This window comes from Stylophora pistillata, chromosome 11, assembly GCF_964205215.1.
Source record: "Stylophora pistillata chromosome 11, jaStyPist1.2, whole genome shotgun sequence".
NCBI lineage: Eukaryota > Metazoa > Cnidaria > Anthozoa > Scleractinia > Pocilloporidae > Stylophora > Stylophora pistillata.
The window spans coordinates 5,002,477-5,019,969 of record NC_142529.1 but is presented as its reverse complement, the minus strand read 5'-3'; the positions used below and the strand labels follow the sequence as shown (position 1 = coordinate 5,019,969).

The following is a 17,493-nucleotide window of genomic DNA, read 5'->3' as shown; positions in this document are numbered from 1 at the left end:
GAGATACAATGCAATATATGAAGTTCACATATTGTGTACTGCGGTATTAGATACATATGATGCACGATCCTCGCGGTAGATAGCGCTATTTAAGCAATAGCGAAAATCAGACCTGGAAAAAAGGCCGTTAAACAACTTAACGGCCTGCTCCCAGTTGGCTTGTTAGCTCAATTGGTAGAGCGCTGCACTAGTATCGTAGAGGTCAGTGGTTCGAATCCCGTACAGGCCTGATTTTTTTCAGGTCTGATTTTCGCTATTGCTTAAATAGCGCTATCTACTGCGAGGATCGTGCATCATATGTATAACTTACCACACACAAACAGAAACGCAATTACATAGGGGTTTAAATTCGTTAAAATGGTTGTTTGCTTAGTTTGTTTGGTAACAATCGCGTTTGCGATTCTATTCATAGGATGTCAAAATGGACTGGCAAATCATCTTTACATGTTAGTTTTGCGCAACAGTTGTCCTCTCGTATGTGTGACCAGAAATGACGCGGCACTGAAACATAGCTCTGTTCAAATAAGAGAGCGTCGCACCTGTATACACCGTTCTGGTTGCGATCTGAAATCCAACTTAACAAAGAAACCAGCACGTCTTTTGTTTCATCCATCATACACATTCGTTATCGTCATCTTGGTATTTTGAAATTAAGTCACGTAGACACCTCGGAAATACGTTTTTTAGGTCACGATACAGTATTTTACTGGTCAGCGGACACCTCAACGAAACCATGAAATGCCGATAACTTTTACAATGTTTTTCGCCGTGAGTCAAATCGACAACGTAAAAAGTCAAAACTTAGAAAGAATACTGTAAACTTAGCTTTGAAACTCGGCTCACCTTTTGGATAGTTCTTAAGCTCAATTATATAATTTGCCAAAGCCGAACTGACGTTGCACACGATATGAAATTGTTGTTTTTCGCTGGCGGCTCCGTGGCAACTAAGTTTTGTTTATAAAAGAGCTTATGCACCAAGGCTAAAAATGAGACGATTTTTGAATGGTTGAAGCGGTGATCCGAGGACGTTGCACTATCAGGTTTGTAAAGCAGTGGCTTGAACCGTATAAATGGGCATGTCAACGGCATTTCGGTCAGATTCGCCGAAAAGAAGACAAAACATGCCCGTGTAGCACGGCCACCCTATCCCCACTAGTTACTGTATGTATCATAGTTGGCCTAAAAACCTACGACTGTAACATGCATAGGACTGAAGCCCCCAAAAGTACAAAGACTGGCTCAACTAGAGGAAGAATAAACCGAGGTATGCTTTAAGTACAAAATGTCCATTATAATGATAATAAAGAAGTTTTCACTTTCCATCTTAGTTTAATTTTTTTTCTGAGAAGCTGTAATTTTATATCTGAGCAATAGTTTTACTTTCCCAACAAGTATTTCTCATACAATTATGAATTATTTGTAGTATGTCTATTTTTTAAGCTGCTTTTCCCTCACTAATTATTTTATTTTATTTGTTTTTGCTTTTTCTTTTCTTTCTTAACTAACTTAATGCCGTCTGCAACATAAAATGTACTGAGCTAACAGAATACTTCTGCTTTATTTAACTCCATGATTCACAAAGTAACATTACCATCTTGGTACTACTAGAAAACAAATTTTTAAGAAACAAAACTACTGTATCAGCAGGGATTTGCTAAAGCAAAGGCATAGAAAAAACCAGGAAAGATTTATTACTCGACGTTTCGGGGTCATCATGACTCCATTATCAAGAGACTAGTTTAAAAACATGCAAATAAGGAAAGGTACAAGAATAGCATAAATTAGACTGAACGGCTTAAACAAACACCTTGGCGCGGATGGAATCCGTTTGCACGTTCAGTGTTGGCTTACGCATGCGAATATACAACATTTCATACAAGGCAATCAAATTTGCCGTTACATTTCGTGATGACGTTGAAATGCTCGATCAAGCGTTCAGGCATTTCACTATTGTGCTGGAGGTGGTAGTGTTTGTAGATAGAAGATGATTTCCTTTTGTGCCCTTCTACGCGCTCGTGTAAGTGACCACGAGTATAGCCCACATACCCTGCATCACACAGGTTACATTTAAATTCATAAACGATACATTGTTGGTTAACAATAGGGGCCTTAATTTCGTGTTGCTTAAGCTGTTGATCGAGCTTAGGGCTAACGAACACTGGTTGGACAGTCACGCTTAACTTCGAGCTTAGGCTGTTCAGTTGTTGTTTAACATGATTAGCTGACGACTGGTCCTTGAAGGGTAACGCTAATCTCACAGTCTCCGATGGTACGTCTGGTGATGGACAGGGTTCTGCAGATGAAATCCTTCTCTCAATCAACTTTCTACGACTATGCCAGAGCTTCGAACTCACACCTACTTTTGCCAAGATCGACAAAGATAGGCGTGCTAAGTGGAAGAAATCATCTGCTTCCTTTACAAAGAACGTGATCGCGGAGGAGCTCAGAGTAAGAATACATGAGAGTATGGTACTTCGTGAGGAAATCAATGGCATCTATGATGAAATCCGTCAGACCTGTTCACTATTCCGCTATATGTGCATCTTACGAACCATCACTATGCTTCGGAATAAACTTCAACTTGAAGTTACGAACACTCACACTCGAAAGATCTCAAGGCTTCTCTACAGAGAAACTGACGTCGACGAACACATCCTGAATATTTCCTCTTACGAACTATCGTTCTTCCAAAAATTGGTTCTCTGTCGTGGCCTGAAATTTGCGATCCCACAAAGAGTGTCTCCAGTTGAGATCAAGGCAAGCTTCGAGAAAGCATATTGGAACCTTGAACGGCATCTACCAAACGAGAATTTACGCGAACTAGCAGCCGCATCCTTACGATCTGTTGCGCTAGAGTATATTAATAAGAGTAGCCCAAAACCTCCTAAAGCCCTCTTGCAAGCTATTGAAGATCTGAAAAAACGCGATGACATCGTTGTCACAAAACCGGATAAAGGGTCTGGTGTTGTTGTTATGGATAAATCAGAATATCTTCGCCTACTATCCGAAGCGTCAATAAACGATACCAGCAAATTCCGATTCGTCGACTCGGAGAGACCGAGAACCAGAGGACGACCTCCTAAGTATTACCACCCTCTCCTTCAGAAAGAAAGGGAGTTGGAAACTCTCGTTCGAAAGATTCTACCGAAATCCATTGCTGACGCTCTCCGCCCGAAAGGGTCCAGACTCGCACACTTGTATGGCTTGCCGAAGACACATAAAGAACAGTTGGCCGTGCGGCCAATACTCTCTGCTACTAACACCTACAATTACTCGCTAGCGAAATGGCTTGACGACAAATTGAAACCCCTGACGTGCAACCAATATACAGTGACAGACACATTCCGCTTTGCTGATGAAGTACGAGGCTTCGAGATCAGGAACGGCGAAATTTTAGTTTCCTATGACGTCATCTCATTGTTTACAAATGTACCATTGGAGGAAACAATACAGATCTTAGCTGAAAAAGCCTTTGCCCAGGATTGGTTCAACGAGACGCACAGCTTGAACATCTCTAAAGCGGACCTAATCGACCTCCTCCGAGCAGCTACGAAAAACCAGCTTTTCCAGTTTGACGGTGCTTTATATGAGCAGACAGATGGAGTCGCTATGGGTTCTCCCCTTGGACCGTTGCTGGCTAACGTCTTCATGTGCTCGATTGAGGAAAACCTCGAACGACACGGTCAACTTCCGCGCTATTACCGGAGGTACGTCGATGACACCCTGACCGTAATGCCTGATAGGGTGACCGCTGGCCAGTTTCTAGACACCCTTAACTCTACCCATCCCTCCCTCCAGTTTACCATGGAAGTCGAACGGGAAGGATCCCTTCCGTTTCTAGGAACTGAACTGCTCAACCGTGCACCAAAGATTGAGAGCAAGGTCTACATCAAAAGAACCAACACGGGTCTCCTTCTGCATTTCCAGAGTCATGTTGACATTAAGTACAAGCGCAGCCTAGTTAACACCATGGTGGATCGCGCTTATCGATTATCTTCTAACTGGTCTTTCTTCTCCGAGGAATGTGACCGCCTTAGAGGGGTTTTTCATAACTTGAAATACCCAAAGCCACTGGTTGAAACTACAATCAAGCGGTTCGTTGAGAGAAGGATTTCATCTGCAGAACCCTGTCCATCACCAGACGTACCATCGGAGACTGTGAGATTAGCGTTACCCTTCAAGGACCAGTCGTCAGCTAATCATGTTAAACAACAACTGAACAGCCTAAGCTCGAAGTTAAGCGTGACTGTCCAACCAGTGTTCGTTAGCCCTAAGCTCGATCAACAGCTTAAGCAACACGAAATTAAGGCCCCTATTGTTAACCAACAATGTATCGTTTATGAATTTAAATGTAACCTGTGTGATGCAGGGTATGTGGGCTATACTCGTGGTCACTTACACGAGCGCGTAGAAGGGCACAAAAGGAAATCATCTTCTATCTACAAACACTACCACCTCCAGCACAATAGTGAAATGCCTGAACGCTTGATCGAGCATTTCAACGTCATCACGAAATGTAACGGCAAATTTGATTGCCTTGTTAATGAAATGTTGTATATTCGAATGCGTAAGCCAACACTGAACGTGCAAACGGATTCCATCCGCGCCAAGGTGTTTGTTTAAGCCGTTCAGTCTAATTTATGCTATTCTTGTACCTTTCCTTATTTGCATGTTTTTAAACTAGTCTCTTGATAATGGAGTCATGATGACCCCGAAACGTCGAGTAATAAATCTTTCCTGGTTTTTTCTAAAACTACTGTAAGGTAAAATAATTATTATAATATAATTTAATGGATGTGAATAAAGCACTGCATTGTCTTTTCTCATATTCCAACAGCCTTGAATGAATCAACTATCTTCTAAACTTGATTTTTTATATTCAGAAGCTGCATGCCTGAGTTATAAACAAAGACTTCTTGTTGGTTGTTAATGGAGGTGTAAAGAACATAATGATTATGATGATTAATCTTCCAAATTAGAAATGTCAGAGGGAAATTATCTGAAGTATTTTGTGAAGTTGAACAAATGAAGTTAAAAAATGTTCAGGAGAAAATTGTTTAGATTAAGTCAGCTGTCAATTCCCAGTTAACAGTAAATCATGAGGAGTAACCAAAAGCTTGTAATTAGCCTTTTACTGCTGTACCCATCTAGTCAAATCAAAATCAGTGATGGGATATTCCCAAACATGAACAATGATAGCACCATGCAGATGTCCTTTTCCCAACTTATTACAGGGAAGGGGAGCACTGGTATGGCTACGCTAGTTGTAGTCAATAAGAAATTCTCAACAAGTTTCAGCAATATCCATATATTTTGCCACCTTGAAAAAAATGGTTACAAGTCAAATAGGAATGTTTCATAATGATGTTCTCAGTGTGGGGATATGATGTGATATTACTGATGGGGATCATAAATATATCTTATTAACCAAGCAGGAGGGCCGTACTGGGAGAATATTGGCCCGAGGTCTTAACAGTACGGACTGGGCCCGTACAAAAAAGGCCGAGGGCCGATATTCTTCCAGTACGGTCCCGAGCAAGCTTGGTTAATAAGAGATTTATTATACGACTGAAGTTCAAAGGGACACAAGTGTGGTATCATTCGAGACCATTCAGGACAGTGCCTGGTCCAATACTGAGAGAATATTGACCGGCAATAGAGCATTTTCATTGGTTGATTTTAGTTATTGGCCCTCTGACTGCCCGAGTCGTGTAATAATTATCCTTACAGTGCTTCAGAGCATGTGATGTTTATGATTCCTTAAGCACATGGAAACTATGTAAAGCTATGCAAAGCTAATCTAAAAAAAATGAATTGAAGAAGAAGAGTGGTTGATTATTTGCATAAATTAATGCAGTGCACATGCAAGGTAGTGGAATATACTTCAGGTAAACATACATGTGCCTGTAAAAGTTTCAAATGACTGAGTTATAAAAATATAATAATAATAATAATCATAATAAAAAAGTGGGTTTCATTGAAAATGCTTTCATGTTAAACAAATACAGCTGTTTGGGAAATTAAAGTAGTAGTTGTGGTAACAAGTACAAGCAAACGTACCAAAGACAAGTAATGGAGATCTACAATCGATTAATATTAATAAAGACTTAATTCAAGATAAATTGTAAATGAACCAATCATGCTGGACGGTCTCAAATACAAACAATTCACAATTTCTTCGATTTCCACTCCCTTTGTAAACATCACCATTATATGAGCTTAAGTCAGGCGTTATTCTGTTCATGAGAGATAAGTTGTTGATAAAACTGAGAATATATGAAATGAACAAATGTTTTCATATTTTAATTTGGATCTATCAACGAAGTTGAAATGGTAAATTGGCAACCGTAACGATTACAAAAGCTGCCGTTTCGAGCGTTACGGACACCCGTTCTTAAAGGCACAGAAAATCAGAAAGGTGGAATGGCGAAAAATCAGTCTAGAAAGGTAAAATTCTCAACCAAGCGAATGATTTCCAAAAGGCAAAGGCACCGCACCTCGGCGAAAAGTGAGTGTGAATATTTTCACAACTCAATAATTACGTGTATCGCTTCATGCTAATAACACTTAAAAATCCAACCAGTCTTCAGACTCGCTGGAAAATTATCTTACAGAACTAATCTCTTGCTTTGTCTGGATAACTATCGCTGTTTTTGACACTTATGAAGGCGAGGGCGACTGACGAACTACGATCGCACTTCGAAACGACGGCCAGCTAAAGTCAGCAAACAGCAGAAAACTCGAAACAAAATGACTCCCCTGTACCGCTATTTGTTAAGACGTGGTTTTAGTATTAAAAACCCATTCAAAGGATCAACCATAATAAACAAGGAGAAGTATCATGGATATTTTCCGACTTAAAACCTTGCAAAAGGCCGATGTTTTCATCGAACTCAATCAACAAACACATGGAAGCACTTAGCAGCCTAATGTTGATGACCACTGACCACTGTGACGTCACCAAAACGTATTTCCGCGGTGACAGTCACGTACTAACTCAATTTTAGAGATGAAATTGAGGCATGAAAAAGAAAAAACTAAATCAAAAACTAAGATATGTTCAAATGTTTCTATCATTACCAATTCAGGTCACCGTAAAGCTTCCTGTAACAATTTTTCAAAAACAAAATTATACTTCCGACCGGTGAATTTTAATCCTGCTAGGAAATTTTTTCCTTTTTTTAAGAATTGATGCCGGTCGACGAGTAGGCGAATTGTTTACCACACTCTTATTTTCCAATTTGAAGTGTTTTATAGTCAATGTTCAAATATCAAGCAACCAAGAAGTAAATTCTACTCCTTTAAATCGAGTTTATTACCATTTGTAGCAAAACGGACTGTTTAGCGAGGTTACAATTTCATCAAAACACTGCAATTCAGAATTTAGCAGTCACTTTACCTTTTAAATAATGTCGTGTATCAGCTTGGAAAATAATGAATTATTAACTTTTATGAGGCGAGTAAATCTCGGCTTCCATTTCTATCTTTTGTCATTAAAGGCAAACCAAAAAAATTGGTCTTGCTTTTCAAATTTTTCATCTTAACTCTGGGAGAGTCAGCGGTCGGTTGGAAAGGCTTTGTTATGAAGGGGAAAATGGCTGAAAGTCAGGCAAGATGGAGAAGTGAACAAAAATAATTGGGAGAAAACAGGAGTTTCTATAATGGATTCTTTCTTTCTCTTATTTGTAGCTCTTAGCACATGAATACTACAGTAATTGTGATTTCATGTATTATAAACTTTACAACAGATTTTGACAAAGAAATCTACTTTCTGGAAAAGGCCATTTTGGTAAAGAACAGAACAGAATTAAAGCAACTGACTACTTATTTGAATGACAAAATCACCTTTTTTGTTGCTAAGATATCTAACAAATTTCATAATTATTTCTTTAAGAATATCATTGTAACGCCAGGTTCGCGGCGACTTTAGGAGAGCCAAAAGTCACTTGTCAACAACTTATTGCGTTGAACTTTGCGTGCGGAAAATGGTTACTGGTCGAATAAGGCCAGAGATCACGGAAAATCAGCTGTGATTAACGATAATTTATTTACGATAATCGTACGTAAAACAGCGGTTCTCGCTTGCACTCTTAGTGACCAAAGGTGACTTAGTTTAATTTACTGAAAACCTGTATGCTAGCTCTGTAAAGCTGAACTAGAACTACTGAAAAAAGGCCACTTACAGCATCTATATACGTCCACGTGTTAAAGCTTTTAACGTAATTGGTAAGTAAACAAAACTGATGAATTGGCAAAGAGAAATTACGATAATCATTAAATAGAGTGGCCTCGATTTAACGTTTATAGAAATCATTGCTGGTGTAAACCATTTCCATCAGTTATTCAGACAAAATAAAAATGAAATATTTAGTCTGAAACATATGCTAGACCTTTAAGAACAATGATATTCTTTTCATGTATGCAATGTGGAAAGAGAAATCATGTCAAGTCACGTTTCTGAAAAGAAATTTATTGACAACACAATGAAATACCAATCTCTTCAAAGAAAGTTTTAGACTAAGAAGCTAAACTCTATCTTTTTCTGTACATCCTACACAGTACCTCCTTATTTGAAAGTCACTTTAACACTTTAACTTGAGAGATCTGATTGTAAATTCTCCTCTCTAGTTCCTACAAATTTCCTTTTTAGTTAGTTACAAGATTTTCGTGTTGGATCAATATCACTTCCATTTGATAAGTTTGAGTATTCTCATTACCTGTTTGCTTGATAATGTATGGATATTATAGGGAGAGTTTACATGTTGATCTGGGAGTTAAGGGGTTAACAGAGGAACTTAAGGGACAAAAGGTATAGATTGCATCAAGAAGTTTACAGTGCACAGACCTGAAATCAACTGACCTTCATTCTTGGCCAGTCAAAGAATTAAATGTACATGCTTTGGGTCCTATTACATCATTACTTAGATGTTTTCTGAAGTGACACTTGCTTTTAAATATCTTTGGTTTGCTGTTAAGATATGACAAATAAGTCATTCCTGATCTGGATGAGGCTAAAACACAGGCTGTCAACTCCACTGGATGAGTTAAAAAAAAAAATGACTTCTCTGCTACCATGTTGAAGCCATTGGTTGAGGATTTTGTAGATATGACATCACAACAGCTGATACAGATAATCTGGAAACAAAGTTAAACATAAGAATGCATTTAGTGTCCAATTATCTGACAATTTTGAGTCTTCTTTCTACACTTTCAAAGATGGCCCCCTAAAATCTCTTTAAAAACTTCACAGTATATATATGAAGCAACAGTTGACCAAATAAGACTTTTTCCATGTTTGCAGAGTCTGAGCTAAACATGAGGGGGGGGGGGGGGGGTGAGAATTCAAAATACAGAGGATAGTTGTGAAAACTAAAGATCTAATTGAGGGTTTAGTCTTCCAACTTCTAACATGATTATTTGTGATTTAAAAAACAAATCATACAGCGTGTGTGCCGTACAGATGACAACTTGACAAATTGATCACTTTGAAAGTTAAATGATGTTTGGAGGTAAAAAACCCATAGCCTTTGTCCAAATATTTTGCAAATATTAATACTGCCTCCTATAAATTGCCATGTTCTTTGTACAGTTACAACTACTCACAAAAAACTGCTAAACATCTGCTTGGTATCTTCTGATGAGCGTGAGTTGGAAAACATAATAAATGAACAGTATACAGCTGCCCATGCTGCCCATTTAAGCTGAGAAGTAAGCACAAAATTAATAAATGAACAGTATACAGCTGCCCATGCTGCCCATTTAAGCTGAGAAGTAAGCACAAAATTAATACATTAGTAAAAATTTAATAAATTAGTAAAAATTCAGTCGCAACCCTAACCCCTTTATTCTTCTTGTTCCAGCATTAATAAAAATAACTACCAGTATTTTTCAAACCAGCAGACATTGAATATAAATGGGGCAGAAATTAGACACAAGGAAACATATTTCATATACTTGTTCCTGTTAAAGTGCTTGGCAAAGGAGTGAGGTGCGATATTGCAGAATATCATTGATATCACTTTTGATATATCAAAATTTTGTCATACATGTACATTTCTTCCAGTTTTTAGTGATAATATCATGATATATGTGACCTCTCATGGAAAAATGTACACTAACGGCTTTCCGTTTACAAGCCGTTTGTCAGCCGTTTAGAAAAAATTTGCATTTGCAAAGGTTAAACAACATTTCCCTATATTAAGATATGAAAAATGATGTAGAATAATTAAAAAGTGATTAGGCAACACTAAACAGAAGAATATTATTACAGGATTAAACTTCAAGAAAATGGATTTCTGTAAAATTAAACAATGTTGACTGTGTTATACTACAATTGGTGCACACAATTCAATGTAATAATTCAAATGTTATACTGCTAGCTACCCAATATTTATACTTAAGTCTTCTGTAACAGGTAGTCTTTTCAAGCACTTGGGTGTACCTGAACCATTTCCTCACAAAATGTAACTTGGTTCAACAGAAAAATTATCATTTTTGATAAGAGGTTATGATATTTTGATATTCCCACTGCTAAATGGCTTGACTGTGTCAAAGGACTTGAGTTTTGGGTAGAATTATCATGATAATATCCAGATATCATGATAATATCAAAATATCAATAGCAATATCATAATATCAAATGTTGGCCCAGATGTGACTAAGTGTCAAAAGGCTGGATATTTTGATATATTATGATTGTAATACCAGATACGCTCATCATCCAAGCACCTTCTGGTTTCTCCATCCTATAACTTGAAAACATATGGCGCAAGATCCTTCTCTGTAGCAGCACCATCATTATGGAATGCTTTGCCAAGTGAAATTAGAAATGCTCAGTCTGTGTCTGTTTTTAAAAGTAGATTAAAAACTTTTCTTTTTAGAAAAGCCTTTTATAATTAATATTAGCTGTCTTAAGTGTTAATGTTAAAGTTTTTGTAGGCGCCTTTGAACAGTAGGATACTGGCGCGGTATAAATCTTTTATTATTATTATTATCATTATTATTATTATTATTATTATTATTATTATATAAGCATAACTTGAATATCCCAGCTTATAAGTCAGCTTCTGGGCAAAGGACATTTTTATACCGTGCAATGAGTTTCTGGAATTCTCTCCCATGTGAAGTAAGAGAATGTGTCAATTTGCCAACCTTCAAGAGACATTTAAAGGAATTTCTCGGTAGTTTCTTTTAGGATTGAGACATATTTTAAAGTTCATAAGTTTTGATTTAGTATTGATTGTAATTAATTTTTAAAACCCATTTAGTGGAAAAATAATAAAGAGGACCCAATATCAGAATATCATGATAATATCAAAATATCAATAGTGGTATCATTATATCAAATGTTGGCTTGGATGTGACTAAGTGTTGAAAGCCTTCATATTTTGATATATCATGATAATATCAGAAAAATCATGATAACGTCAAGATATCGATAGCGGTATCATAATACCAAATGTTGGCCTTGATGTGACTAAGTGTTACAGGGCTTGATATTTTGATATATTGGGATAATATCAGAACATCATGCTAATATCAAAATATCAATAGCAATATCATAATATCAACATTTCAAAATCTCAAATCTCACTGTTAATTTGGTATTTTGATATACCCTGGTAGTTATCATGATACTATCAAAATCTCAAAATCTCAGAAATTATCTCACCGTTAATCTGATATTTTGATATTCTGCAATCCTGCACCTAAGTGTGGCAAAGGTGCCCCCCAATAAACTTGATACAAATTTAAAAAATATCTCATCTGTTTATTCCTGGTGAAAATCAGGTTTATTTCATGGATATCCTGATATTTTGCCTAACTGCACTGTAAGTCAACTAGTATAATTAAAAAAAAAAGGGAATCGTAACTATTTACTACCGTCAAACTCATTATAGTGAATACACAGGCAGCCCAAGCTCACTACGAGAAAAGCGGACGTGACTCTTACCGTGTTGCGTAACGTTTTATATTTAGAAAGGTTTGTATGGGATGTTATCGGTTTGCCTTAAAAGAGAGAAAAAAATGTCTTGTTTTGAAATATAATGGGCTCACTTTATTGCCTTGTTGTTTTCTTTGTTGATTCCGAACGTCTCAGGCCATTTTGAAGCGTTTTCGGCGAGTTAGCGCTATGTTGGTGTTCAACTGCTAAAAGAAAGACAAGGCCGGAAACCTATATACCTGATGTCAGTTTTAGTAGTTTTAGACACTTGATGTGTCTCTACAATGTATTTATACATGAGCGGTTATTAAGGATTGAGAATGTACCTCATCGATGACATTTGAAAATCGGTTGTGTTTTCATACTACCTTCAGCCAGCTAGCCAGTTTTACAAGTGAAATAATTAGCATTTGCCAAGGCTTAATTAATAAACCATGAGTCAACAAAAAAGCAAAGAAGAGCCATGAAAGGACATCTGCAACAGCATAAAATGTGCGATCTCATGTCTTACAAGCACTGCATAATTCACATATGTCTTCGGTGCATTGTTTATTCCAAGAGCATGGTTAGAGTACCTTAAAAATCTAACAACTTAGAGATATGCGTGCGACTTTCAACGCGGGCACGAAGATATCTGAATGACAGAGATCCAATGTTATTGTGATCATTCATACCTTCATCAAAAGCCCACACATACTGAATATCATCCCTAGAATGTTCATATACTCTGCTGTTGGATCATCTGTAGGCTTGATAGTCACTGGCTTGTAACGGAAGATCTTATTAGGCCTTCTAGGGTCTTCTTTTGTAGAAGAATACGAACCACTAACGGCCGGCATGTTGAATCGACGACGAAACTTCCCAGCAAGCTTTACGCGGAAAATTCAAGATGGTGGATGGGTCAAGGGGCAATAACCAGACGAGACCAGACCTGATTAACAAGGATATGCATCCCTATTTGTAGCAAAGAATAAACCGCCATGTGAGGTCAAGCCTAGTCATATTATACCTAGTTCATTTAAACCCTATTTTTGTTGATAAACTTATGATGTGTCTCAAATTCTGTCAGGCGTAACGGGCTGACACGAGTAAACCTGGTGACCAAAAATAACTCATTATTTAAATGTTCCACGTGCTCTTACTCATCCATTCACGCAGCTGAGCGTCTCTTGCAAACCATGGAAAGCCGCAGCTCTTCTCGTTTACTTCATATTGCTTTTTCAGTTTTTTCTTTTGTGTGCATCGTAGAAGGAGAGAAGTGTAACACTCTGAATGGCAAGTGGTACAATCAACTGGGTTCTGAAATTTTCTTAGAGCATGGCACTGATGGTATCCTTTATGGGGAGTACAGAACTGCAGTGGAAAGGCGCAATGGCTCTTCTGGGGTGAATCACTCTATTGTGTTAGGTAAAATATTCCCTCGCATTTTGATTGAGAAATTTGAATGTGTACGTCAGGTTGAGTTTTATACCCGCAATATTTCGACATCGCGTTTGCTTTCTCAGGAGATTTCTAAAAATATAGTTCTTTACTCTCGGCAAGGGATTAATTTAAGTTGATTGTTTACATATAACTTTGACATTACTTCTTAAAAAAAAAATAGTTGGTCAAACAATGTCGTTATTCACGCACATGATAGACAGAATGCATTCCACGTTCGTTTCACGTGATTGTGCGACGTTCGTCGTACTCGAGAAGAGTGAAGTTGATGGCTCTACGGGACAGCTGACGTATTGTATTATAAGAATTTTATGACCTTATATGTTTCTTTTTTGATTTAACTTTCATGCAAAGAGGCTTTCTTGTCTTCTTGTTGAGACAAATTGTGACCCTATCCGTGCATGACAGACATGCTCCAAGCATGTTTGTTTCAAATGTTTAGAAGCAATATCAGTGACAAGTTGTGACTGCTTCCATTGGAGGAATTTGTGACGAAATATGACTGGGCAAGACTTCTCTAAAAATTTCTACTTCATTATGCATACAGGGCTTGACTAGAGAAATACAATTTCTGACAAAACAGTAGATTACCTTTAGGACTACATCTTTTTTTTTTAGAGTAGTAAGGGGTTGTAAGGAAATATTGCCAGTGAATGGTGTTATGGGGCATCGCACTTTTGTTTTATACTAGATTTAAGTGCTTTTTTTTTTTTCAGCATTAAGAAGCTTGTGATTTTAATTTCGATACTCCTAGAAAAATTGCAGATCATTTCTTTATGATATGCTTGCATGTTCTTTGCTTTATCTTGAAAGTAATCAAACAATTTAGTTATTTATTAACAACATGTGTTTCGTTAACATAGAAATGATCTTTGTTTGTCTTGGTGATGCATCACAAACAATTCACTCCTCATCTACATGTAAAGTCACATGCCAAAAGTAAAAAAAAAAAATTACCATGTGAAAATATGCATGTGACACATAGATGTATGTGAAAACCCATAAGCAAAACTTTTTTTTTTAAAGCTATTCTAAAAATTTTTACTTTGCTCATTATCTTCACACACACCTTGCTTCACTTTTGATGCATTTGGTTGGTGTATGTGTTGAAGTTCAATTTTATCCTTGGTTCAAATTTTATTTTCCTTTGTTTCAAACTCTCACTATCATACATTAACATGACCGAGAACAAAGGGAAATAACATTTGAACCAAGGATAAAACTGAACTACAACATATGCATGCAGACTGCCTGTAGGTCTATGTTTATGCTATTTAATTTGGTATCAATAATGAAAACAGTACACATGCATTATACATACCAAGGTAGTTCAGTTCTTTGAAATGAGAGTGCACCAATTGAGGTTAATTAGCACTGATTTTCAAATTTATTGAGAAACATCATTCCTCCAAATGCCAGTAGCTTATTGGCACCCCACAAGAAAGTACCTGCTCCTATTGAGTGAGGCTCTCACCTAAAAGTGTGTATTTTAGATTCTGTTCCAGGTTAGAATAATATCTTAGAGAGTTACTGGTATACTCATTTGAAATTATTTTGCAAATTAATCTTGTAATTTTTTTTCTTTTGTTTTCTTGAACAATATTTCTACATTGTATTCATTACTCAGTTAGCTTAATTTACAGTTGTACTTGTTTTATATCAATTGCACTTGCAATTGATTGTACCACACTTTCTATTCATTTACTGTAGAAATACACTGTAACCACCACTTGTGATATTGGTAGAACTCTTGAGCTGTTGTTCTCCTAACATTCTGTATCATTGACCTACCTTTATTACATCACAAACTTTATTAAATCATTTTGAATATACTTATTCGTACTAAAATACTATTTAATCCATTCCCTTTTTTGTTATAGGGAATTTCAGTGTATGGCAAACAAGGTTCATATTTTCTTTTCCTTGTCATAGGTTCTGCACCGTATAACTTCCCTGGTGCAGCTTTTGCTTTTTCAGTTGTCTGGCGAAATGGTACCTCAACAACAGTGTGGACTGGTCAATGTTTTGTCCGCGAAGATGGCCATGAGACACTCCTCACATCATGGCTACTGCGTTCCACTGTCGAAACCTGTATAGACAAGTGGAAATCAACCATGATTGGTCGAGACACATTCACTAGATATGAGCAGCTTCATGGTCCTCGGAAACCAGATGAGGGAAAAACAGAAGGACAAACAGAAATTGATAAAATAATCCATAGTTTTGACCCTGATGTCAAAAACAAACCTTGTAATTTGAATGGAAAGTGGTATAATGTCCTGGGCTCTGAGATGATTCTTAAACAGAGATTAAAAGATAATGTTATTGAAGGGGAATATCGCACAGCTGTTGAGAGAGAAACAGGTGCAGCAGGTAATAGCCATTCTAAGGTGTTTGGAATTGGACAGCTTGGTGGCTCAAGCAGCACATTTTCTTTCTTTGTGGTATGGAATAATGGTTTGTCTGCCACTGGATGGGTGGGGCAGTGCCACATTTGTGGTGAAAATAAAACAGAGACCATTGAAAGTACCTGGCTCTTGAGAAGCAAGATAGAAGCAGTAAGAGATAACTGGAAGTCAACTTTGTACAGTGAAGATAGCTTCACTCGCACTGAGACCACACCAGGGCCTAGGAAAAATGACAACACACATACACCTGACAGGAGTGGAGATGAACCTCCAAAGGCTTGTAAAGGTTGTCATCCTCTGTTTTCTTTTGCCCTTTTGGGCTTGAGTGTGCTAGTGTCTCTACTGTTGTAAACAATCTGGCAGGTTTACAAGTGATTAATGCTTGGGGGATTTTTGAAATGGTCTCCGTTTTGGTTCAATAGTTTGGTTTTTAAATTTCTCCTCTGCTCAATGCAAATTTCCAAAACCTTAGTATTTTTTTTTTCTGATAACAAATGATAAAGGAATAAAAAGCAGGTACTTACATACTCAATAACAAATATGTCCAACATTTCAATTTCATTGGATAATGTTATTATTGCATGGTGCAATTTATAGAAGTGAAACACTATAATTCAATGTAATTCTCAGCATATTCCCATTGAGTAACTTAGTTTTTGTTTAGTATTTTTAACTGTCCACTCTAGCTTGTTGGTGAAAATTATTAAGTCCTTATAAGAACTTTGATGTGATCTTTTTGAGCAATTCTGTGTTACTCTTTATTCGAGCCTTGTTTGCACTGTATGCGTTTTCTTGTACCAAAGACAACTCTATTTTCCCTCTGGAATATTCTTGTTGGGGTCAAGAATACAAAATTTGTCTTAAAAGGAAAGTATTAATCATTGTAATTCTTCCCAACAGGAATCATAAGAACTTGATAATAAGCTATTTGGTAAAAATATTTATTGTTCTAGTTTCATAACATTGTTCTAGTTTCATAACAGTCAAGTTATGAACTGCATGCAGTTACACCTTGTAGTTATTTTATTAACTGTCAACTTTGATCAACTTGAGGATACATTTTTGATAAGTCGCAAGCCCTATTTTGTCATACCTCACTTCAATAATTGTTGTATTACTGTCCGAGTAATACAATAATCTACCTTTTTTTTTTAAAAAAACATCTTGGCATCAGTGAACGACGTCAGTTATTGGAAAACCGCTTCACTCGCAATTTTTCTTACAGGTATCATACCCTTTTAACTGATGATATTTAATTCTGCATTGCAGCAGTTGGTGAACAAAACTATTTTGTATTTAACTACATGGGATATCACACAATCTCATATTTTTTAAATAACTGAATATTCCATGTGAACATGGATCAAATAAATGTGACTGAGAATGAGTTTTCAAAGAGTTAATTTAAGAATTCTGTGTCATTTACATTGTATTTAACCAATATTTAAGGGAATATCCACCTTTGTAAACCAGTCAGCAAAGCTGATCAGGAGAGTCTTTTAGAGTGCTACTCTGTGATGAACATAATAGTGTGCACTTTCAGTATTAAGATTATTTTGTTCAGTGAGTAGAGTAATGAGTTAAATACTGGTATGAGCTGTAATAAAATAGTTACAGAGTAAATTAAACATGAGTTTATGGTCAAGTGGGATTCACTTTCTGCAACTGGCCAATGTCTCATTAGACTACCTTGAGATTTAT

At 36.8% G+C, this 17,493-nt stretch overlaps 3 protein-coding genes across 3 annotated transcripts; 2 read left to right on the top strand and 1 right to left on the bottom strand.

The window, feature by feature from the left end:
• The first annotated feature begins 149 nt into the window (after positions 1-149).
• Positions 150-4,822, top strand: LOC148719767 (uncharacterized). The gene has a single exon (XM_088737346.1). It carries the CDS (start codon positions 2,467-2,469, stop codon positions 4,621-4,623), a length of 2,157 nt encoding a protein of 718 aa, XP_088593472.1. The 5' UTR covers positions 150-2,466; the 3' UTR covers positions 4,624-4,822.
• Positions 4,823-8,449: 3,627 nt separating this feature from the next.
• On the bottom strand, positions 8,450-12,932 carry LOC111323985 (PAT complex subunit Asterix). Its single transcript, XM_022927447.2, has 3 exons — positions 12,619-12,932; positions 9,604-9,701; positions 8,450-9,135 (listed from the first exon to the last, which is right to left on the bottom strand). Exons 1-3 carry the CDS (start codon positions 12,781-12,783, stop codon positions 9,069-9,071), a joined length of 330 nt encoding a protein of 109 aa, XP_022783182.1. The 5' UTR covers positions 12,784-12,932; the 3' UTR covers positions 8,450-9,068.
• Positions 12,933-12,989: 57 nt separating this feature from the next.
• On the top strand, positions 12,990-17,437 carry LOC111323984 (uncharacterized). Its single transcript, XM_022927446.2, has 2 exons — positions 12,990-13,351; positions 15,317-17,437. The coding sequence occupies exons 1-2, from the start codon at positions 13,123-13,125 to the stop codon at positions 16,141-16,143; spliced, it is 1,056 nt and encodes a 351-aa protein (XP_022783181.2). The 5' UTR covers positions 12,990-13,122; the 3' UTR covers positions 16,144-17,437.
• Positions 17,438-17,493: the final 56 nt, after the last annotated feature.

Excerpts from the sequence above, each read along its gene's own strand:
- LOC148719767 (XM_088737346.1), top strand. The coding sequence starts at position 2,467 with ATGGTACTTCGTGAGGAAATCAATGGCATCTATGATGAAATCCGTCAG.
- LOC111323985 (XM_022927447.2), bottom strand. The coding sequence starts at position 12,783 with ATGCCGGCCGTTAGTGGTTCGTATTCTTCTACAAAAGAAGACCCTAGA. Across the intron at positions 9,702-12,618 it reads TGTGTGGGCTTTTGATGAAG|CTTAAATGGGCAGCATGGGC; the intron begins GTATGAATGATC and ends CTTACTTCTCAG. Across the intron at positions 9,136-9,603 it reads CAGATGTTTAGCAGTTTTTT|ATTATCTGTATCAGCTGTTG; the intron begins GTGAGTAGTTGT and ends CTTTGTTTCCAG.
- LOC111323984 (XM_022927446.2), top strand. The coding sequence starts at position 13,123 with ATGGAAAGCCGCAGCTCTTCTCGTTTACTTCATATTGCTTTTTCAGTT. Across the intron at positions 13,352-15,316 it reads GAATCACTCTATTGTGTTAG|GTTCTGCACCGTATAACTTC; the intron begins GTAAAATATTCC and ends TCCTTGTCATAG.